The sequence below is a fragment of the Capsicum annuum genome, chromosome 10, assembly GCF_002878395.1.
Source record: "Capsicum annuum cultivar UCD-10X-F1 chromosome 10, UCD10Xv1.1, whole genome shotgun sequence".
Classification (NCBI taxonomy): domain Eukaryota; kingdom Viridiplantae; phylum Streptophyta; class Magnoliopsida; order Solanales; family Solanaceae; genus Capsicum; species Capsicum annuum.
This window is the reverse complement of record NC_061120.1, coordinates 7,468,009-7,490,098: the sequence shown is the minus strand read 5'-3', so window position 1 is coordinate 7,490,098 and position 22,090 is coordinate 7,468,009. Positions and strand designations below refer to the sequence as shown.

General features: G+C 34.0%; 1 protein-coding gene and 2 long non-coding RNA genes across 3 annotated transcripts; 2 read left to right on the top strand and 1 right to left on the bottom strand.

The window, feature by feature from the left end:
• Positions 1–8,374: 8,374 nt before the first annotated feature.
• LOC107845799 lies at positions 8,375–12,960 on the top strand. The gene is made up of 4 exons (XR_001666996.2): positions 8,375–8,518; positions 9,219–10,644; positions 12,478–12,570; positions 12,880–12,960. It is a non-coding gene; the product is annotated as an uncharacterized LOC107845799 (long non-coding RNA).
• A 1,763-nt stretch (positions 12,961–14,723) lies between these two features.
• LOC124888114 lies at positions 14,724–20,710 on the top strand. The gene is made up of 3 exons (XR_007046086.1): positions 14,724–15,398; positions 19,020–19,085; positions 20,381–20,710. It is a non-coding gene; the product is annotated as an uncharacterized LOC124888114 (long non-coding RNA).
• LOC124888113 (transcription factor bHLH162-like) lies at positions 18,521–21,500 on the bottom strand. The gene is made up of 3 exons (XM_047398469.1): positions 21,366–21,500; positions 19,249–19,599; positions 18,521–18,878 (listed from the first exon to the last, which is right to left on the bottom strand). Exons 1-3 carry the CDS (start codon positions 21,498–21,500, stop codon positions 18,651–18,653), a joined length of 714 nt encoding a protein of 237 aa, XP_047254425.1. The 3' UTR covers positions 18,521–18,650.
• Between the last annotated feature and the right edge of the window lie 590 nt (positions 21,501–22,090).

Here is a 22,090-nt window from a genome sequence, read left to right as displayed (position 1 = left end):
CAAAAAGTCAGGCCGACCATGTTAAAGATTTAAGAATGTTCTTTGAAAGACTTCGCAGGTATAATCTCAAGCTCAACCCGACAAAATATGTATTTGGAGTTTTGTCTGGAAAGCTGTTGGGTTTGTAGTCAGCCATCGGGGGATTGAATTGGATCCCTCAAAAATCAAAGCCATTCAAGATTTGCCCCCGCCCAAAAATAGGACGGAGGTGATGAGTTTTCTTGATAGACTGAACTACATTAGCAAGTTTATTGCTCAACTCACAACCACTTGTGAGCTCATATTCAAGTTGCTGAAAAAGAGTGCTACAGGAAAATGGACTAAAGCATGTTAGGAAGCGTTCAATCGAATCAAAAGATATTTGTCAAATTCGCCTGTGCTGGTACCCCCGGAGCCTGGTAGGCCTTTGATCTTATATTTATCAGTCATGGACAATTCTTTCGGTTGTGTACTGGGTTAACATGATGTCACGGGCAAAAAGAAGAAGGCTATTTATTATTTTAGCAAGAAGTTCACCGCATATGAGGCCAGGTATACTCTTCTTGAAAGGACGTATTGTGCCCTAACTTGGGTAGCACAGAAGTTGAAGCATTATCTCTTATCCTATACTACTTATCTCATTTCCCGCATGGATCCTTGAAGTATATCTTTCAGAAACCTATGCCAACGGGTCGATTGACAAAGTGGCAAATATTGCTTACCGAGTTTGACATTGTATATTTGACTCGAACCACCATGAAAGCCTAAGCCTTGGCAGATCATCTTGCTAAGAATCCCATCGATGAAGAGTATGAGCTATTAAAGACATATTTTCCTGACGAAGAAGTGTCGTGTGTCAATGAAGTCGTTATAGATGCTGATTCAGGTTGGAGGTTATTCTTCGATGGAGCTGTCAATATGAAAAGAGTCGGAATAGGTGCCGTTCTTATCTCTGAATTGGGACAATATTTTCCAGTAACAGCATAACTTTAATTCTACTGTACTAATAATATGACAGAGTATGAAGCCTGCATTCTTGGTTTGAGGTTATTTATTGATATGGGAGTCCAAGAATTATTGGTGTTGGGAGATTCGGATTTGCTCGTCCATCAAATTCAAGGCAATTGGGAGATGTGAAATTTGAAGCTCATCCCGTATTGACAATGCTTGCAGGAGCTATGTCAACGGTTTGTGTTAGTAAAATAGGCATATTCCAAGGATTCATAATGAAATTGTTGATGCTTTAGCCAATCTGTCTTCAATGCTCCAACATCCTGATAAAGCCTACATCGATCCAGTGTATATACAGAGTCGTGATGAGCATGCTTACTATAATACGGCTGAAGAAGAGCTCGATGGAGAACCCTGGTTCTTGGATATCAAGTGGTACATTCAGTCAGGAGAATACCCAGCATATGCCACCAACGATCAAAAGAGGACTATTAGGCGTTTGGCTAATGAATTTTTCTTAAGTGGGGGAATCTTGTATAAGAGAAACCCAGGTCTGGGACTTTTAAGGTGTGTAGATGCAAGAGAACACTCTAGAATATGCGGGTCGCATATGAATGGTCATGTCTTGTCAAAGAAGATTCTCCGAGCAGGTTATTACTGGCTTACTGCGGAAAAGAATTCTATTCAATTTGTTTGAAAGTGTCATCAATGTCAGGTACACAGTGATCTGATACGTTCTTCTCCTGTTGAGTTGCATGCAATGGCCGCTCCATGGCCGTTCATGGCTTGGGGAATGGATGTGATTGGACCGATTGAGCCAAAGGCATCAAATAGACATAGATTTATTTTGGTAGCCATTGACTACTTCACAAAATGGGTAGAAGCAGTAACTTTCAAGTCAGTGACAAAGAAGACTGTGGTAGACTTTATTCATGCTAATATCATTTGTAGATTTGGAATTCCTAAGATGATCATTACAGATAATGCTGCCAATCTCAATAGTCATTTGATGCAAGAAGTATGTCAATAGTTTAAGATCGCACATCGAAATTCTACTCCATATCGCCCAAAGGCCAATGGTGCTGTAGAAGCCGCCAATAAGAATATAAAAAAGATACTGCAAAAAATGGTACAAGGGTCTAGACAGTGGCATGCAAATTTGCTGTTTTCATTGTTAGGTTATCGCACCACTGTTCGCACTTCAACAGGGGCAACTCCATATTTATTGGTGTATGGGACAGAAGCAGTCATCCCTGTGGAAGTTGAAATTCCCTCTCTTTGAGTCATTGTAGAAGCAGATATTGATGATGACGAATGGGTAAAAACCTGACTGGAACATTTGAGTTTGATTGAGGAAAAAAGGCTAACTTCTGTGTGTCATGGCCAGTTGTATTAGAGAAGGATGGCACGAGCGTATAACAAAAAGGTCCGTCCCAAGAATTTTGAAGTTGGTCAGTTGGTATTGAGACGTATCCTTCCTCATCAGGTTGAAGCGAAAGAAAAGTTCTCCCCTAACTGGTAAGGTCCCTTCGTTGTGAAGAAAGTGTTGCCCAATGGAGCCTTATATTTGACAGATACTGAAGGCAAAATGGCAAAAATAGCTATCAATGCTAATGCGGTCAAAAGATATTATGTATGATATTTGATCCTTTGTTGATTTTATTGCATGTTTAGTACTTGCATTTTTGAAGATTAATATGATGAAGGCATTTTATTCTTCTATCCAAACATTGGGTCATCCTTTGTTTACCCGTTTGAGCTTTGTTTTATTTTTCTTTCATATTCCTCTTTTGGAATCAAAATAGAATCAAAGATAAATGTCAATAAAATAAGAATAAAAGAAAGAGTTTGAAAATAAAATAAAAATAAATCAAATCAAAACAAAGAACAAGCTTATGGAACTATGTGGGACCTGATTCTCCTCTCTCAGGAGTGAGATACGTAGGCTGCCTTATTTCGGGCTTGGTCCAACCAAATAAAGATTTAAGATTCACCCAGTCAACAAAAACTGGGGCATGAGTTAACATGTTGTTTGAGTCGATTTCAAAAGTTGTAAGTCTCACCCCCACTTCAAGTTTTGTTTGAACCCCTTGCCATCCTTTTCTAACCTTATCTAAAATCCAAGTTACAACCAAAGAAAGTCCTTCAGATCAGTTTTTGATAATGTTAAGGCTAAGCATGCAATTGATATGATGATACATTGTGAGGTACCACTTGTCTCCCTCAGCACAAGAAATCAGGAAAGAAATACAAAATGAGAGAGTCTTATTGGTGAAAACCCCCATGGGCATCATAAGGAAATGGTGAGCGGAGAGAAATAAAAATGAGAGAGTCTTATTGGTGAAAACCCTCACGGGCACCGTAAGCCGATGACGAGTTTAAGAGAAAGTGAAAAGTCAAAAGAAAGAGATTTGTTGGCGAAAGTCTTTTAAGATGTCGTCAATCGAATGTGAAGTATGAGTCCAATGGATTTGAAGAAGCGGTTCAGTGACAAAGGCACGAACTCAACAACAAATGGGGATTTTGAATAGGAAGATCAGACAGCTTAATCTAAAATGCATGTCATACTCATTGAAGTTCGTTCGTCGTATTCAGATAAGTTTTCTTTTTGAATATGGGACATTGCCCTTTTCTTTCATTTACATATTCATGCTTTTTGTCTTTTTATGTCATTTATCAAAATAAAAGTCGCCATCATTTCTGTATATTTTAAGTCAAGTCTGTGTCAAAACAAGCGAGAAAGGGTTACAAAATTTACTACTAGTTTTTCCAATTATATGAGGAAAAGCCAAGGACCAACACATGAAAGAAATTTGATTGTAATTCAACACAAAGCAAAGGAAGTCTATCAACCGACAGGCTATTGGATTCCTGGAAGCATTCAGATTTGGGAAAAGAGTGCACCTCTGGGGCATGGTAAAATGGAAACCCATTGTTCGAGTCAGAACTCATTTTTCTCAATCTGGATTCGGGACAATGATGTGGCAAGATAGGGCAAGTGTCAGCAATTTGGAGCAAAGATGAAAGGAACAAGTGATGGGGAAGATACCTGAGAAGCCAAGAGCTTCAAGCCACCACTAAGTTTTTAACTGACAAATTTTCTTTGTTGAAATAGGGGGAAATTCGCTTCACTTAATTCAGCTACCATTGAAAATGCACATCCATGAGATTTTACTTTATGTTCAGGATCCTCCTGGAAAATGGGATTTTACTTTATGCTCCAGAAAAATGAGATTTTACTTTCTGTTTAGGACCCTCCTGAAAAATGAGATTTTACTTTATGCTCAGGACCCTCCTGAAAAATGAGATTTTACTTTATGCTCAGGACCCTCCTGAAAAATGAGATTTTATTTTATGTTCAGGACCCTCCTAGAAAATGAGAATTTACTTTCAATTCAGGACCCTCCTGAAAAATGAAATTTTGCCTTATGTTCAGGACCCTCCTGAAAATGGGATTCTACTTTCTATTTAGGACCCTCTTGAAAAATGGGATTTTACTTTATGTTCAGGACCCTCCTAAAAAATGGGACTTTACCTTCTGTTCAGGATCCTCCTGGAAAATCGGACTTTACTTTCTGTTCAGGACCCTCCTGGAAATGGGACAGCATTTTCAAAAATGAAATATTACTTTACTATAATTTTTGTTTGGGATAATTTTTGTTCTAGTTTTAATTTTGGGTTTCAGGAGCCCGCCTGAAGAATAGGGTGAAGAAACGAAAAGTCAAGCAACAAAGTGATGAAATAGCAAGTTAGGAGCCCGCTTGGAGAATAGGGTGAAGAAGCGAAAAATCAAGCAACAAAGCAAAGCAATTGAAAGCCAAGCAACAAGTTGAAAGAAATTGCAAGTCAGGAGCCCACCTGAAGAATAGGGCGATAAAAGTCGAGTCAAGAGCCAACAGAAGTTGTATAAATAGGATTTTGTAATTTTATTTATGTTTTGACTTGTAATTTTCATTTTTGATGTAATGACAGAGGCGCGGACCGGAACCTCGGTGGAAACTTACTCGACTCTCCAACTCGGTATAGTCCGTTTCTCTTCCAACCCTTTGAGATACTTGTAGTTTCCTCATGACTTGGGTAGGTAGGATGTCCTAAGTCAAGACCTGGTTTTCCACCTTCCTTTTGCTTCGTGCTTTTAAATGAAGGTCAGGACAAAATTTCGTCTCGTTGTCTACTGCTTTGTATGTAAACACCATGTGTTTACATCCAAAGGGGACATGATGTAGACACGTGATTTTGTCCTCTTAAAGTTTAATTTTATTCACTTTTACCCATTTTTACTTTATCCTACCGTGTACCCTCATCCATGTTATTATATCCTCACAAAAATACTAAAATAACAAACTCCCTAACAAATTCTATCCTATCCTAACCCCTTTACATCTCATCCTAACAACCTACCCAATTAAAATAAACCACATCACACCCTACCCCCACCCCTACCCCTACCTACTACCCACCTACCCTACCCCATAACCACACAATTCCATAGGTATATATACAACAAAAAAAAGGAAATTGGGGGATCCACTTTTTTTCATTCCACAAAATTCCATTTTTTTTCTTTTCTTCTTTACGTTTCACATACACTCCTCACATCCTCATAAAAGACACTCACTGAAATTCCCCATTTGGACAATTAAGAATACACACGACAGTAGCCATGGATGAACTCCATTTTTCTTTTTCTTCTCCACGGCACACATAACACTCACCTTCACTAAATACACAAGAACACACTCACCATAAAAACCATTACCATTATCTCCCATTTTCAGCTACTACCGAGATAAACTCACACACACACTCACCGGATTCACACTATCTTCACCGCACGCACACACATAGATCGGAGAAAATAGCGAGAGAGAGAGAACAGAGAGAGAAGAAAAACAACAGCTCGTTCATGCTACTGTTTCGGCGACCTTTCGTCATCGAAAAATGGTGTCTCCTCATCGGATTCAACACTATTTCAGGATCAAAATTAATTGGGGATTTAGGTTCAGAAGCTGGGTTTTTGATTTGAGTCGGATTTTGATTTTCGTTGCGGATTCGAATTGGTCGTTCTTATTCAGGTTGTTTTCGGGTTACTGTTCCGACAGTAGCTTCACCGGAATCATCTCCTCCGTTCGTCATTCACTGGATTGATCTTAAACTCGTCGAATCTTATTGCTTTCCTCTGACTTTCGGGCGAGATATAGACAGAAATCGATCCCGTCTTCGTCATTTTTCTTCCCGTCGTTGTTCATTTTCGTCACTGTTTCAATGGGCTCATAAAAAAAAACCATTCATCGTTCATGGTTACTGTTCCAGTGCGTCTATCGGAGAAACGACGCCATTGATTGCCCTTTTCTTAAATTCAATCCAAAGCTAGTTTATTGTCGCTATTCCATTTGAATCCGTGTTGCGTTTTAGCTGGCTTTGTGTTTCTTCGTGGGTTTTGTACTGGTTTTATTGGAAGATTGGTTATTGTTTGGTCTCGATCGGGTATTGTGAGCAGTTTGGGTAGCAATTTCTTGAATATCGAATTGGGGTTCATTGTTGAGGTTCTCCGGTCGGGTATTTTGGTCATCATTATTACCAACTACAACAACAAGTTCTATTGAGGCGGTGGTATTCATCGACTTTTGGTCGAGTTATTCTAGAATTTGGTTACTTTGGGTGTCGTCAGTTTCAATTGGATCATTCGTGGTCAATTTTGTGATTTGTGGTTTCTCTATACCGAGTTGGGATTGCATCACCATTGAGGTCTCACTATTCGGACTCTCGGAGTTGGTTTTTCTAAATATTATTATCATCGTAATCGAGTATTTGAAGGTCCATTCCTTAACTCTCTCTCTTTATTTTTTTTAATGTGGCTATGATGTGTTATTTGGTGATATGTTTCGATCTTGTGTTTGAGAAATCGTGATTATTATGATTGATATTGATTGATTGATTCACGTGAATGAAGGAATTGAAAGATTTGAATTCATGTGGGAATAAGTGGGTCGAGAATTGAAAACTTGATATAATTAGTGAATTTTGATTAGTTTGATTCATTAGTTTTTGACCTGAAATAAACGTTAATTGAATTTGGTAGTATCAAGATACACCGATGGGAATAGGCAAGACGTAGGTCGGGTAGGCAAATCTAGAGATTGTGGGTTGATTGAATGTTTGAAATTTGATTGAATGGTTTGATTTTATCACTTTTGAATCAATTGTATAATTTAGCTGGGGAATGCCCCGAAGGATTTGTATTGATTTACTCGGGAAATGCCCCGAAGTAGCATGTACGCAAAGGAGACTCGTGATCAAGGCCCGGAACGTCGGGTGGAGTTTAGTTTAGGATTAGTTTAGAATAGGATAGGTTTTATATTTCAGCATCTTTTTTATTTTGGATTGTATAATTTGGACTGAACATTATTTTGGTTTGTTTTGAATTTTGTATGATTTGTTGGTTTGCTTGTTTTGTGTGTTTATTTGGTTTGTACATTTGTAATGTCAAATTAGCCGATATGCTCCACCAAGGGACCGTGGTTGAACCACGGGATCGAGGGGTGCCTAACACCTTCCCCTCGGTCAATAGAATTCCTTAGGCGGAATCTTTGTTCGCGGATTAGTTTTTAGAGTCAAACCATTTCGAAAAGGATTTTCCAGAGGTGACTTGGCACACCGGATTATGCCAAGTGGCGACTCTGAATAAGAAAAAATAATGTAAATAATCTGTTTTTTTTTTTAAACAAATTTTTCATTTTTTGTCACCTTAATAATAATACCCTTTCGAACTTAAAATACAATACATATTTTTTGGAGTCGTAAAAAAAAAAGTTGTGACAATCACCTTTTCTCAAAATCATTGCACGTATTTTTTCTAGATTGTTCACACCGCTACCGCCGCCTCTTCTCAAAATCACTGATGCCGAAGCACCAAATATTTACACCTAATTCTGCCCTTGTATAATAGTATATAATTGAATGTGAACCCAGTGGCGGACTTAGGATTTAAGCATAGTGGGTGCTTAAAAAATTTAAAACTTGAAAAAATAAAAACTCACCTCGATGAGGTTCGAACCCGAGGCATCCCGGCTAGTGAATGCACCCAACCAACTTTTATTTTAGTGAGTGCTTTTATATATTATATACCTATTTTTATATATTTTTCATATAATTTTATCTATTTTACATCAAATTTAGTGGGTGCCGGGCACCCCACAAATATATGTAGATCTGCCCTTATATGAAACAACCTTTTAAAAAAGCATGATTTTAAATTATTTCATATATTATTCTTAAAAATAAAAAAGTAACATATTTTTCAAAATATTTTTTTTTCTAATATATAGAAGAGACTTAGAAGTAGGTAATAGTCGTCATGCGCGCTTCCAAGGTCAAATTAATCTTTCCACGTATTTTTTCTAGATTGTCATCGCCTTATCTCAAAATCATTGTACGTATTTTTTGTAGATTGTTCACACCGCTACTGCTGCCTCTTTCCAAAATCACTACTACACTATCTCCTTCTTCTTGTTGCTGCTTCATCTTTGTTTCTTCAATTTCAGCTTGGGTTTTCACAACATCAATTTCACAAATCTGAGGTTCCCAGGTATAATATTTGTTAAGGTTTTTGTCCTGATTTTCTTATTATATTTAAGTTTTATTTTTTTTTCAGAAGGAAAATAAAAGTTACCATAATTATTTTTACTTTTTCTGAATGAAAAAAATATAATTTTTTTTTCATATTTGACTAACCTTGTTTTTGACATTTATAAATAGAATACCCTTCTCATACCATAACATAATAACATCTTAGTTTTATTCTTTTTACTATTATTTTTAATATTAAGTTTTATATATAGGCCAATTGGCTAAATCATATAATAAAATTATATTTTTACTATTATTTTTCGTTGTATCTTATTTATCGTTTCATAATTTATAACTAAAAGCTTATGCATAACGCCTCTCGAACCCAACAATATTTGCTCTTGGAACCTTCACTTTTGGTTTGTATTCCCTTTGCATGTTCTTGAGTGTGTGTTTCTTTTTCTTTTTCGTTATCTTAAAATCAACGATTTTTCTTGTTTGAGTTTCATATACTTGTTGTAACTTGTAAATGAAGGATTTTTTTTTTTCCTTTTGGGTGTGTTTTTATATTCTAAGAATTAATCTTTTTGAGGTATTTGTTATTGTTTTGGCCAGTTAAAGAAAAGATTAAGAAGTTTCTGAAAGTTGTGGTTCGGTCTTTCGTTAGACCGATCCGGAGTTTCTGTTTATGTAATCATAATTTGATGATTGTGAAACAGAATTGCCAAAGCAAGTGGATGATGGGAAAGGGTTGGCTGATACGGTGGTGGATGTAAATGATGCTAACAAAAGAGGTTTATTAATTTTTGCCGTTAGGGAAGGCAAGACTGACTTGTGCAAGTACTTGGTGGAAGAGTTGAAGACTGATGTCAATGAAAAAGATGCAAGACTGACTTGTGCAAGTACTTGGTGGAAGAGTTGAAGACTGATGTCAATGAAAAAGATGAGCAAGATATTTTCTAAACTAATAAAATTTGTCTTCATTCATCATTATATGTCCACGGCCTAATTTGAGTACTTGTTTGAAGAAACTGGCTCCTGGAGCTTTTGTCCTGATTGAATTTTGGGGGTTTCTATATACTTTAAGTCTTTAAAGTTAAGAGGGTAGCATGCCAACAGGAACAAACTCATTGTAGTATCAAAAGTAGGGGTCTGGAGAGGGCAGAGTGTTCAGAGACTCAAACCTTTAATAGTTTGTATATATTTTGTATTGAAAACTGTCTTTTTATATGAGAAGATTTTGATTTCTACTTCTAATATAAGAGGTAGATTCCTGTTGCTTGAACTCCTTAGTCTTCACTTTCGGTGCTGCACCTATGTCGACACAATGTCGGTATAAAATCCGTACTAGATTTAGTTAATTGATTATACGTACTTTGACACAATATCAACGGACGAATCTGAAAACTTTGGTTCTCTTTGGGTGGTAGTTTTCCATTTTACTCCGTAGTCTAGGAAATCTGCTATTTGTTATACTAAGTTGTGTTAAGTCATCCAGCTACCTTCATAAATTTGTTTTGTACCCGTTAAACTTTTATTTCTTTGCTAGAATTTGTAGTTTTGGTTGACAAAGACTTATCAAATTATTTTGAACCTTTTTGTTCTCTAAACTGTCTAGCTTCGTGGTGAAAGTATTTCTTCATTAAAGTGTTGTTAAATTTCTCCTTACAGATTGAGTCTCTAAGGGATGGTTACTTCTGAAAAAGATGAAACGCCGTTGTTGTCACCATATTATCCTCTGCCTAATGAAAATGATGCCTTTTAAAATCGGTGTTTTGTGTCCAGGACAAGGAGTGCATCCTTGTCAATGCCAATGAGCTTTATGGATTCATTTGGAAATGATAGTATCTCTGTAGGCTACAGTGGTTCTTTGAGAAGCGAGAGACAGACTTCATTGGTTCGCATGAGTGGGCCATTATATGTTGCTCGCAATCCTGTGAATAGCTTTTGGCCTACTCCAGCTACAGCAGTGCATGATCCAACTTTGCTAACAACGAAAAAATATCCTTCAATGATTATGAACATCTACTGAAGTCTGGACAACTAGGCATATGCAATGATCCATACTGCACAACATATCTAACCTACTGCTATTTGAAAGCACGACAAAAAAATTCAATGCCTTCAGATATATTTGATCATAAGGTATTGCATTTTGCTCAAGTGAAATGTATATCTTCCTAGGAATATGCTATGATGTGATTTTTCACTGCACGAACACTATTTTCAAACTAGCATTTTGCTTGTCATTGACTCATCTCAGCCAGAATTTCAGCTTTAACCACATAGGGAGTTTATACTTTTTATGGGCTCTCATTCTTTGGTAAACTTCTGTTCATGGACAATCAAATTTCGCTATTTCTGCATTCGAGTTGATTATATACTGATGAAGCCATAATGTTCAAACTTCCCTACTATCATCAATTATGGTTTCAGCAATTATGAGAGCTCTGTGGTTTCCAATTTCAGTATCCATTATTAGAATGACCTTGTCCACGTCTCGGTGCAATTCCCCGGCACCAACTTTGTACCAGTTTCCTGTTTTTACTAGAATAACTACTTTAACAGTTCAAAACAAGAAGAGAAAAGAAAAACGAATGACCTTGTGCATGTCTCAACTAAAATCTTATTTTTCATTCAACTTAAAAGTTTTGCAAGTTCAGTTGAAAGTATATTTTTTCCTTGTTCGCCTATCATCTTTTATGCTTGTATATTTACAGAAATTACTTTCTATTATGAGTATATGGTGCTCTTATATCAGTGGTAGATAACTATATGCCAGTGATTTATATTTATTAACATATGACCAGGATGATAATATGTTTAAAATAGATCAAAGTGTAGTACTACTTTGTGGTAATACCTGGGCGTTGATCAGCTTTCGTAAATTTATTTTGCCAACTTCAACAACAACATACCCAATGTATTCCCACAAAGTGGGGTCTAGGCTGGATAAGATGTATGTAGTTCTTCCATAGTTTTCATTATTAGTCATTCAAAATAGCTCATATCTTATAGATTACACAATCAAATTTGTTGTGAAACTCAAAACTGCTTCACGGTTGAGGGCTTCTCAGTTCATTTTTCCTCAAAGACCATGGCTTGGTATTTTACTAGCACTTTGTCATTGCTTACTTCAATTACCTTGCTCCTACGCCGTATTAATTCGCTAGCTGCGTAGAACATTCATTATTTCTTCAAGTTCTAAGTATTACAATTAGTGGACTTATGTATTTGTTCATCTTTGTGCAGATTTGAGATTTTTCTGTAGTATGACAGGTTTTGTGTTTTTTTTCTTTCCGTCTTGAGTTGTTGAGGTATTTGATCTTTGTGGAATTTTTGAGACAGTAGAAAATGGAGGGTAATTTGAATCTTTTAGACAAAATGAATTTTGTCTCTAAAGTAAATTTTGTACTATAAAAATCTTTGTCCAATGATTTTTAAAATTGATAGTGTCGGTTGCAAGGATAAATTGCCTATATTCGAGTATTTATGATTTTATTTGTGGTTCTTATTAATTATTTTTCGACTTTGGAGAGAATGAGTCACAATTTTAGAGACGACATACATTAACTCCCTGAATTTCACAAGCTTGGCGTGGCATGTATGTTTTGGAGTGATTGATGATCTTTTCATTTAATGGCAAAGGTTAGCATGTTAATGAGTTTTTGATTCCCTTTTTCGATATTCTCAATGTGTCTTGTATGTTATAATTCTGAATCTTAATTGTTACGACCATTTTACGCTGATAATGATGTCTCCAAATTACAACTTTAAGCAGCAGAGGAATACCGTTTTGATTTGTTGCTTTGTCCACCCTTAACCTTATGCAACTCTTGCGAGGTAACCAACAGAGGCCACCCAATACCAGCAAATACACCAATGTCCTCCAGATTTACACCAAAGACTGACAACCATTTCATTCTTACACTGATTTTGTTTATACATATTATCGTGATTCAACTTCGTCTCAACCAGGACGAAGCATGCCACAAAAGTCGCAACAAACAAGTCCAAGGGAGCTAAATAGAGGGCATGTTTGTGCAAATTCATTTCAACATGATATGTTAAGTAAGCTATCAGATTTCGATGAACTCATATTCATTCATATTACGTTTCGTAGTTCATTTATATTCTTCGTTTACATGTTAGGCTTGTTATCTATAAGCAATATTAAAATAGCCTATCTCCTGCTATTTAAATAAATCAGCTAAATAAAGTTTTATATATACTGTTCTTTTAAACGGACTATTCCTATATAGTAGTTTATTGTATGATGTGTAGTTTATTTGAATTGTGAATCTTTTTTACTATAACAACAACTGGTTGTAAGAGCTGATGGTTTACCAGTACCACCTTCACAGTATTATGCTTTGTCAGGGGAACAACCCGAAGGTGGGAATTCAGGGCAAGAAGGGGAACTCTGAATCTACCGTAAAGCTCAAAGGTTCGAACTTTGCTGCCATAGTTCTGAGTATTGGGAGCTGGGAGACAATAGTGATGTTTTAACATTGAGTGTAATTTGTAATTTACAAACTGTAGTTTAGAAGAGCTACAATTGATCAGAATTGTGTTATTTTGGTGCATTTTATACATTTCTACAAATTGAGCTGAGTTGTGATAGTGAATTTTTCAATATTTCTGCAAATTCAACTGAATTGGGACTTTTTCTTCGTAAAAATTCTGATATAATTCTGATTACAACATACAAAACTAATAGCTAGACCGCTATTATTGAGGCCGCACTAGCGCAAACTTTTGAGCGTATCACAAAAATTTAGAAACATTATAAAGTATGTTTGAGTTATGGACTCAAAAGTCCAATGATGTTGGCACTTTTCTGGTTCCCCTTGCCCCAGTTGCCTTCTATGTTTTTTAAAAATAAAATTTTCTTTTAGTATAAACTACATAAATCTCTTAGTAAGTAAACGTAATTACATAAAATTCTTTCTATTTTTTTTTTGCGCCATTGTCCCTTCATTTAATTGATGGATACAAATAATTACATAGTTGTGCATAGAGTAGCCAAACAAAATAATATTCTCTCTGATGCAATTAATATAATAGCAGTAGCACATTTAGAATCTAGGGATCGTGCGTGTTTAGGAAAGTTCGAACACGCATATTGATACCTAAAAACTTTAAGATTCCGCTTGATGTAGACACCTAATTTTTTTATTCCGAAAATCTAATTTATTTATTTTTATCCTCGTTTTATCATGTATTCTATCCCGTGTGATAAACTCTTCACAAAAAAATAAAAAATAACCAAATTCACAACAAAAATAACTAACAACCCCTATAACTAGTGGCGGATGTACATGCATTCTAGAGGGTTCATCCAAACCCCTTTCGTCGAAAAATTATACTATTTTTACATGGTAATTTTTTTTTTTATGTATAAATAGTAGAGGTTGAACCTCCTTCGACTAGTTCGTATATATATTACTGACCCCACACCGAAAATTCTGCATCCGTCCCTGCCTATAACTAATTTTTTCTCAGTCTAACTACTATCCCACCCCCTGACCATTTCCATTTTCATATACCCACATACATACACTAGACACATACATACTCAAACAAGGAAACGGACCACGCTCACCACTCACAGAATAAGCCACGAATAAAATTTACACACATTTAATGTATACATTAAGTTAATACATATATGTCATATATTTAAATTTAAAATTCATGTTACTTAATTATGATTAATAAATATATATTTTATTTAATTTAATTATATAATTATGATAAAAATTATTAATTTTATGTATATAGATATGTAAGTTTTAACCGTAAGCCACCATCATCTCCTTTCTTCTTGGGACCCACACATTCACACTCCATTTTTTTACCACAATTCCACACTCCCACAGAGGAGCTGGACAGAAACAAAGGAAAGAAAAGGGGATTTTGGATTAAAAAGGATAAATAAGTTGTTTAATTAAGTAAGAATTTTTTGAGTTTTTTAAATTAAGTGGGAGAGATAAATTTTTTCTTTTTAAGTTTATCTGTTTGAATAACTTATCCCAGTTGTTGAACAACTAGACGTAATTGTTCGACAACTGAAGAAATTTATTCAATAACTACGTGATGTTATTTGAATAATTAATGTAGTTATCGAACAATTATCTCAATTATTCAAGAGATTTAGTTTTTGTAAGGGACAAATTTGTGGGTCCACTTATCTTTTTGTTTTTTTTAATTGGAAACTTGTAAAGGCCTTGTAGCTCATTTTTCTCAGAAAAGGGGATATTCTCAATCATCTCCAAAAAGGAAAGATCCAGCGACAAAAAAATTAAAAAAAAAAGAAGGGCAAGGACTCCATATTTTCCCCCTTTTTTCCTTCTTCTGGACGATATATGCTCACAGAGGTCCCAATTCTCTGAGGGGAGTAGTCCACCGTCATCTTCTTTTCTTCTTTCCTTTTTGGGACTCACCCTCACGACCACACACAGATTTGAGATTCAATATACACAGAAACACAAAATTCCCACGAAAAATGGACATATAACACACCTAGACGAGATTTTGGGGGTTGGGGATTCTTACTCCTAACGCGCACACAGATACAAAAAAATTGAAGAAGAGGAAATGGAGAAACGATAGATAAATCGAGAGAGGGAATAGAATAATGAAAGTAAAGGAGCGAAGAAACGATTGAAAGGGAGTCGGTGAAATCGTGCACGGATTTTTCTCAATTTATTTTCGCCTTCTCTACCTCGATTGGTTCGATCTTTTTGCGGGTTTATTCGTCTGTTCGAATCAGGGAGGATTTCTTCGAATTGGATTTCTCTACACTGATTTGGTGTGTTCGTCTTCGAGGTTTTTTATTCGGGATTTCGAGCTCGGATTTCTTAAACACTATTATCAACGAAAATCAATATGGGAAGGTCATTTTTTAAACCCGTTCTCTTTTCTTTATCTTGATTTGTTGAATTGAGTATAATTATGTGTTTGTTGATTATGATTGTTTAATTTCGTTGATGTTTATGCACTTGATGATTGAAATTGGGTGATTTGGCGGGTGTTTGATGTCGAATAATTGATTGTGATAGGAGTTTTCTTGTTAAGGCATGGATAATTATCTCGTGGAAGTTGTATGTTTAAAACGTAATTTGGGGTTGGATGTTGGGAATTGATATGAAAATAAATATCGATTAATTTTGAGGTATGGATGATATTAAACGTGATGGAATTATGATATGTTGAATCAAATAGACAAATGTAGGTTTGAGTAGCCAAAAATTTAGGAATAGTGTTTTTATTGAATGTTGGAATGTGTGATGTGTGTTGAATCGTCTTTGATTCAAGTGTAATCAATTGGCCGGGGAATGCCATGAGATTTCATGTATTTATTCATTGGGGAATGCCCATGAGATTTCATGTATTTATTCATTGGGGAATGCCCTGAGGTTTTATGTATTTATTCATCGAGGAATACCCCGACGTATTATGTCTCTGAAGGAGGTTCGTGATCAAGGCCCGAGGCATCGGGTAAAGCGTTGGAGCGTAGTTTAGAATACTGTAGGTTTATATTTTTCCGCATTTTATTTTTCTTTTGGACTGTATAATTGAACTGGACATTATATTTTGGATTGTTTTGCTTTGTTTGATTGTTTGATGTGTTTTTTGTGTGGTTTATACATTCGTCGTGCCTAAATAGTCGATACGTTCTGCAAAGCGACCGTGGTCGAACTACGGGATCGAGGAGTGCTTTACACCTTCTCTTCGGTCAACAGAGTTCCTTAATCAGAATCTCTGTTCACAAATCAGTTTTCAAAGAGTTAAACAGTTTAGAAAAAAATTTTCAAAGGTGACTTGGCACATCGAGTTTATATGAAGTGGAGAATCTGAATAAAATGTAAATAATTTTTTTTCGAATTTTTTTGTTTTGTTTTGTTACTTTGATAATAAAAATCCTTTCAAATTTAAAATTTAATCTTTTTGGATAAAAAAGGGGATTTTTTAGTTTCAACTTTTAAGGGTGTTTTTTTCAATCCTATGTCAATTCATATATATATTTTTTTTATATAATTATACCTAATTTATGATAAATTTAACGGATGCCGAATCATTAAATATTTACACCTAAATCCGCCCTTATTTAATAGTATATAATTGAATATGAAACGACCTTTTATAAAGCATAACTTTAAATTATCTCATATTATTATTAAAAATAACGAAGTAACATATTTTTCAAAATATACTGTGAAGAAAAAGTGTGTCACATAAATTAAAAAGTATAAATAACATAAATACCAACTTTTTGAAAGTAATTATATTTTCTTCCATTTTTTTAATTACTTTATTCTCTCTCCCTATTAATATACATAACATAGCCAATATATATATAACATTTTGTGTATATGTTAGAATTTTTTGTAATATGTTTAAGGAGTTGAGATTTTTTGTAATATTGAAAATATAAATTGTGTATTTATGTAATTTTTAGAATTAAAAAACATGCTAAGGTACGTTCAAGTTATGGACTCAAAAGTCTAATGATGTTGGCTCTTTTCTGGTTCCCGTGGCCATAGTTGCCTTCTATTAGCATTTTATCTATGGACAAATGAATTTACATTTGTAGATATTTCTTTCTTCCTAGATAATTTTATTATTTTCTGTAGATATTACATTTCTTTTTGTCCTTTTCAAGACAACCCTTTTAATTTTGGTATTTTCAAAGAAAGAAAAAATTAAAATTTTCTTTCAAGAGCCTCTTTTGTTGGATTCGATGGCCCCAATTGCAAGACTAAGGCCACTTTGGCCATGAAAATATAATTTTTCGGAGTTGGAAATAGAGTTGGAGCTGAAGTTGGAGTTGGAGTTGTGTTTGATCGTGAATATAAATTAAAGTTGTTTTTAAAATATTGTGAGAAAAATAGAAGTGAAAAAAGTAAAAACAAGTTTTTCTTATATTCACTTTTTCAAAATACAATTTCAAATCATATTTGGAATTTTCATAACCAAACACTGTGATTTTCATTTTTTTCACTAAAGTGAAATAGTTTTTCGAATAAAAGTTGAAAAGTTACCCATGGTCAAACGGCTTCTAAGTTTAGATTCCTCATAATTTGTTTCAACATGAGGTTATGAGTCACAATTCGATTTGAAATTTAAAGTTTGTAAATTTCTACTTCATTATTATGATATTATTATCTTATATCTCTATTATTAGTAAATTTTTTGAGGATCATTTCTAGATTTGTGTCTGTCATTCAAGCACAGGAGCATGCTAATCTTTTCATCTGTATCATTCAATTTTATTGGATCTCCGAAGGGACTCTTATTCCTTTATTTTATATAACTGTTATTTCTTACTTTGGTTATTTTTACTATTTTTTATTGTGATTTTTTACTCTAATTATCTTTACTATTTACCATTTTTGTTATTACTAGTGCTTTTTTGTCGTTAATATTTTCATTATAATTCTTTTTTTGTTCTTGCATTCTTTGCTAACTATTATGGGTATGCTATTGTTGTTGTTTGTTGGGTTCCTACGATAACCTCAACTCCTCAAGTTATAAATACACAAAAATAATGGGTACTCAAATATTTATAGATATTTATAAAGTATATACCTTAATAAATATACAGAGTTGAGAAAAAGCTACTGAATTTTTGTGAACCGTATATACTATTCTAGATCGACCACTACACCGCAGAGCCTCTGGCCCTGCTTTTGGTATCCCCAAAACTCTGCCTTCTTCCGGCTATCCATAACTTAAGGAGTTTAAATATAAAATTTCATCGAAAATGAAGTTGAAATCGACCCCCAACCCCCTCGTCTCCCTCCACCCCCACCCACCCCACCTTCACTTTCATAGAACATTCACAGCATTTGTCCAAGTTATTGGTTTTGGGACAATATTTTTTATTTACATATCAAACATTAAAATAAGTACAAAAGATAATTTATTTTTAGAAAATCTTTTCTCAGTGAAAAATAATTTCCTTCAAACTAAGTATGCTCATAATTATCAAAAGTTGAAATAGAGCTAAGAGAACTTATGTAATCCTAAAACCAAAGAATTGGCTGACAACAAACAAAATATGCTTAAATAAAGATACTAAACTAGGAGATGAAATTTTACATTATCTCAATTATTTCCATGTCCAAATGAAAAACTACTTTAGCTTAGAAAAAACTAGGAGTTTCATAAATATTTTGCATGTAATTATACATGTTTGGATTTTGACTTATTGTTGGTAATAATTCCACTGCATCGAATTCAATTTTGTAGTCCCATAAATGTTGTTGTGGTTCTATATCATTATTGCAAGATGGTCCATAAATCAACTCCTTTATCTTATCACACAAAGTTGTGGCTCTAAATTCCATTGTTGAACTTCTATTGGTATGCACCTAAAAAAAATCACATTAAATGTTAGTTTGAACAAATCTAGTTTGAGTTTGATTTGTAAAAAATTGACAACTATAACAAACAATATTTTTATGTAATTATTAGTAAAATATATTTGAATTCTAACATCATGTTTTTTATAGGGGAGAGTTTGATACGCGCGAATGTAGGTAAACCCACACATCATGCGTTGCCTCCCACAATTGGAGGTAAAATTAAAGTTGTGCCAGCTTCTTTTTGATTCATTATTGTATAGATTTTATGAAAGGAGTTTAAGAATATTTTTAAAAATATATTTTGTGTTTGACCACCATGTTCGTTGAGCAGCACAGATATCCAAACGCATCAAAATAATTTCTTGTGTATACTGACCTTAGTTTCTAGAGAAATCTGCAGTGTAGAGTTTCCATTGAGTTTAAAGTTGGTAGACAAAACTTCTACACCTTCCTCATAACATAATCGAATGATGTTATTAAAAGTGGCTATATTATAAAGGCCAGTTATTAAAACCACAATCATATTTGGGCCCATTTCATGAAATTCGATCTGAGCGGTTGACTTTGTGCTTGGGTCGGCCTCATTAGTTGCATTGAGTGATTGGGCTCTCTTTAGGCCCAATTTCAATACTTCCAAGTCTTTCTTGCTCTTCTTCAAATTCATTTCCAAGCTTTCTATGTGATTCACTGCTGCATCTATTTGATTTGGCAATGCCATTCTTGTTTCCTAAAGAATACTCAAATTGTATTAGAAGTAGTATCCAAGCATGTATAAAAGATAGATTCATGAGGTCAAGGTTCATGAATTTTGAATTTATTTTGAATTGTCGGGATTCTAAATAAAGAACCTATATATATGCATAACTTGGACTAGAGTTGCTGAATTCTGCCGAATACCTTTAACTCTACTTCGCCTTTGCATGTATGCGCATAATGGTGTTAGCTAAGAGCTAGTTGAAATGAAAGAGTAATTGCACCCTATCCTAACACACAAGTAAATTTATCCAATTAAATGAGTACTCACTGATGATCTCGCTGCACTAAACTACTCATACGTCGAACGATTTCCCCTAAAATAGATATAACAGTAAGTTCATTTCGAGGGTTGCACTCGGAATAGGTAACGAAACCTGCTTACCTGTTTCCTTTGCAATATCTTCTACTAACATTCATATCATTTTCAATGGGTTACAAATTTGGGTAAAATATTCAAGTTAATATGATACTTGATTTTTATAAAGTCCATTAACTAGTTTTTTTTTTTTTTCTCAAAAAACTAATTGCATGAAAAAGAAACTAGAAGTTAGTTACATTTTCTTGAAGAAAGGATAGAACCAAATTCCTAGTTACATTTTTTTTGAAAAAATGATATGTCAAATTGGCAATGTTGATAACTTCTCTTGTTCACTGATTATTCAAATCCGAATTATGCATTTCTTGTTTATATGCATTTCTTGTTTATGGTCTATAATGAGGCCGAAAGAGGTGAAGAATATACTGTATTGCAGAGTCCACATTCAAACTTGTTTTATTTGTACAAGAAGTAAGTTGTGAGGCTTGGATGCTTGTGATTGAACCTCAAGAACTTGTGATTTAGGCTCAACAACAGATACATGTTGCTCCACATCACCCATAACAAGAATGTATATTATATTTGATTTTTATGACTCCTATATAACAGTTGAAAAATCATTTGTAATGTAGTCAATCTATTTTTTTTATTTTACGAGAAACACAAAAAAATAAGACAAATTATATTTAACAATGAAGTTATAACATGTCTTTAAGTTGTACACTTGCGAATTAAACAGTTTTTATCTTTATTATTATTTATAAAAGTAAGAATCAATTCTAGTTAATAAGATATTTTTCATTTATTTGTAATACATTATCTTAGATGATGTAAGAACTTTATTTATAATATAAAGATTTGAGTTATTTAAGGTAAAGTTTTTAGATATTTCTGGTAGAAAGTACATAAATTTTAAAATTGTTTTAAGTGGAATTCATTTTTTTTTATTTTAAAAAAATCAGCATTTTAATCTTTGGGCCTAAAACAAACAATTTATAATTAGCTTCATGCTTGAGTCACTCCGCTCCTGTCTGTATACTCACTATTTTTTTATAAATGACTATCAGCGCTGTTATTCAATTAAAAGAAAATGTGTTGTGAATAATTGAGGTTTGTGGTAAACCATGATGTCAATGTGATTAAGCCTAATTACTTACATAATCATAATACAAAGACAAAGTACATGCACTAAACGATATTAATTGAGGTGTATTTCAATAGACTGTTGGTGATGGAATATGAATGCATGTAATGCAAAAGCAAATTCAGATAAAATAATATCAAAAGACTCTTTCAACACAGAGGCATATCAAAATTTAGAAATTTGATCTTTGAATCTATATATTGCACTTTTAAATTAAAATATACGAATTCAAAATTTGAAATCATAATAAGTTCACTAAATATTTTAAATAACAAACCTTAGAGGTAGTGACATGAGTAGGAAGCACGGAATGAAGTTGATTATAGAGATTCTTCATATGATTCCTTCTATTTTTCTCCACATATTTCCTTTCCAATTTTGGAGCTGATTTAGACTTTAGGGAACTTTCCATCCTTGAAACTTTTTACCTTTTTGGAGGAATTATTTATTAATTACAAATGTTAGCTCCAAATATCTAGTGACTAGTTTATTATGAGAAGTATTAATTCCTTTTATAGATACACCAAGGCAGTATCTGGTTCCCCTTTTTGTCAACAGGAACATGCATGCATTCAACTCAACACAAAATCGGGACGATTTATATCGTGTTTGATCAAGCTATTAAAATTAATTTATTTAAATTACTTTCTTCGTTTATTTTTACTTATCACATTTTAATTTTACACATTCATTAAGAAAAATTATTAATAACATAGCTATTTTACTAAAATATTTTTTATTAAATGATGTTTACATTGTGTCTTGATACTAAGGGTAAACAACAATAACAACAACAACAACAAACCTAGTGTATTTTCACCAAGTGAGGTCTGGGGGGTTAAATTGTACGCAGTCCATATCGCTACATTCGAAGAAGTAGAGAGACTGTTTCCGATTAATGCTATGGGTAAAGTAGAAAAAAAAGTTATCTTTTCTTAATATGTCAAAATGACAAGTAAAAATAAAAATATAATTACGAAACTAGTGACAAGTAAAAACGAG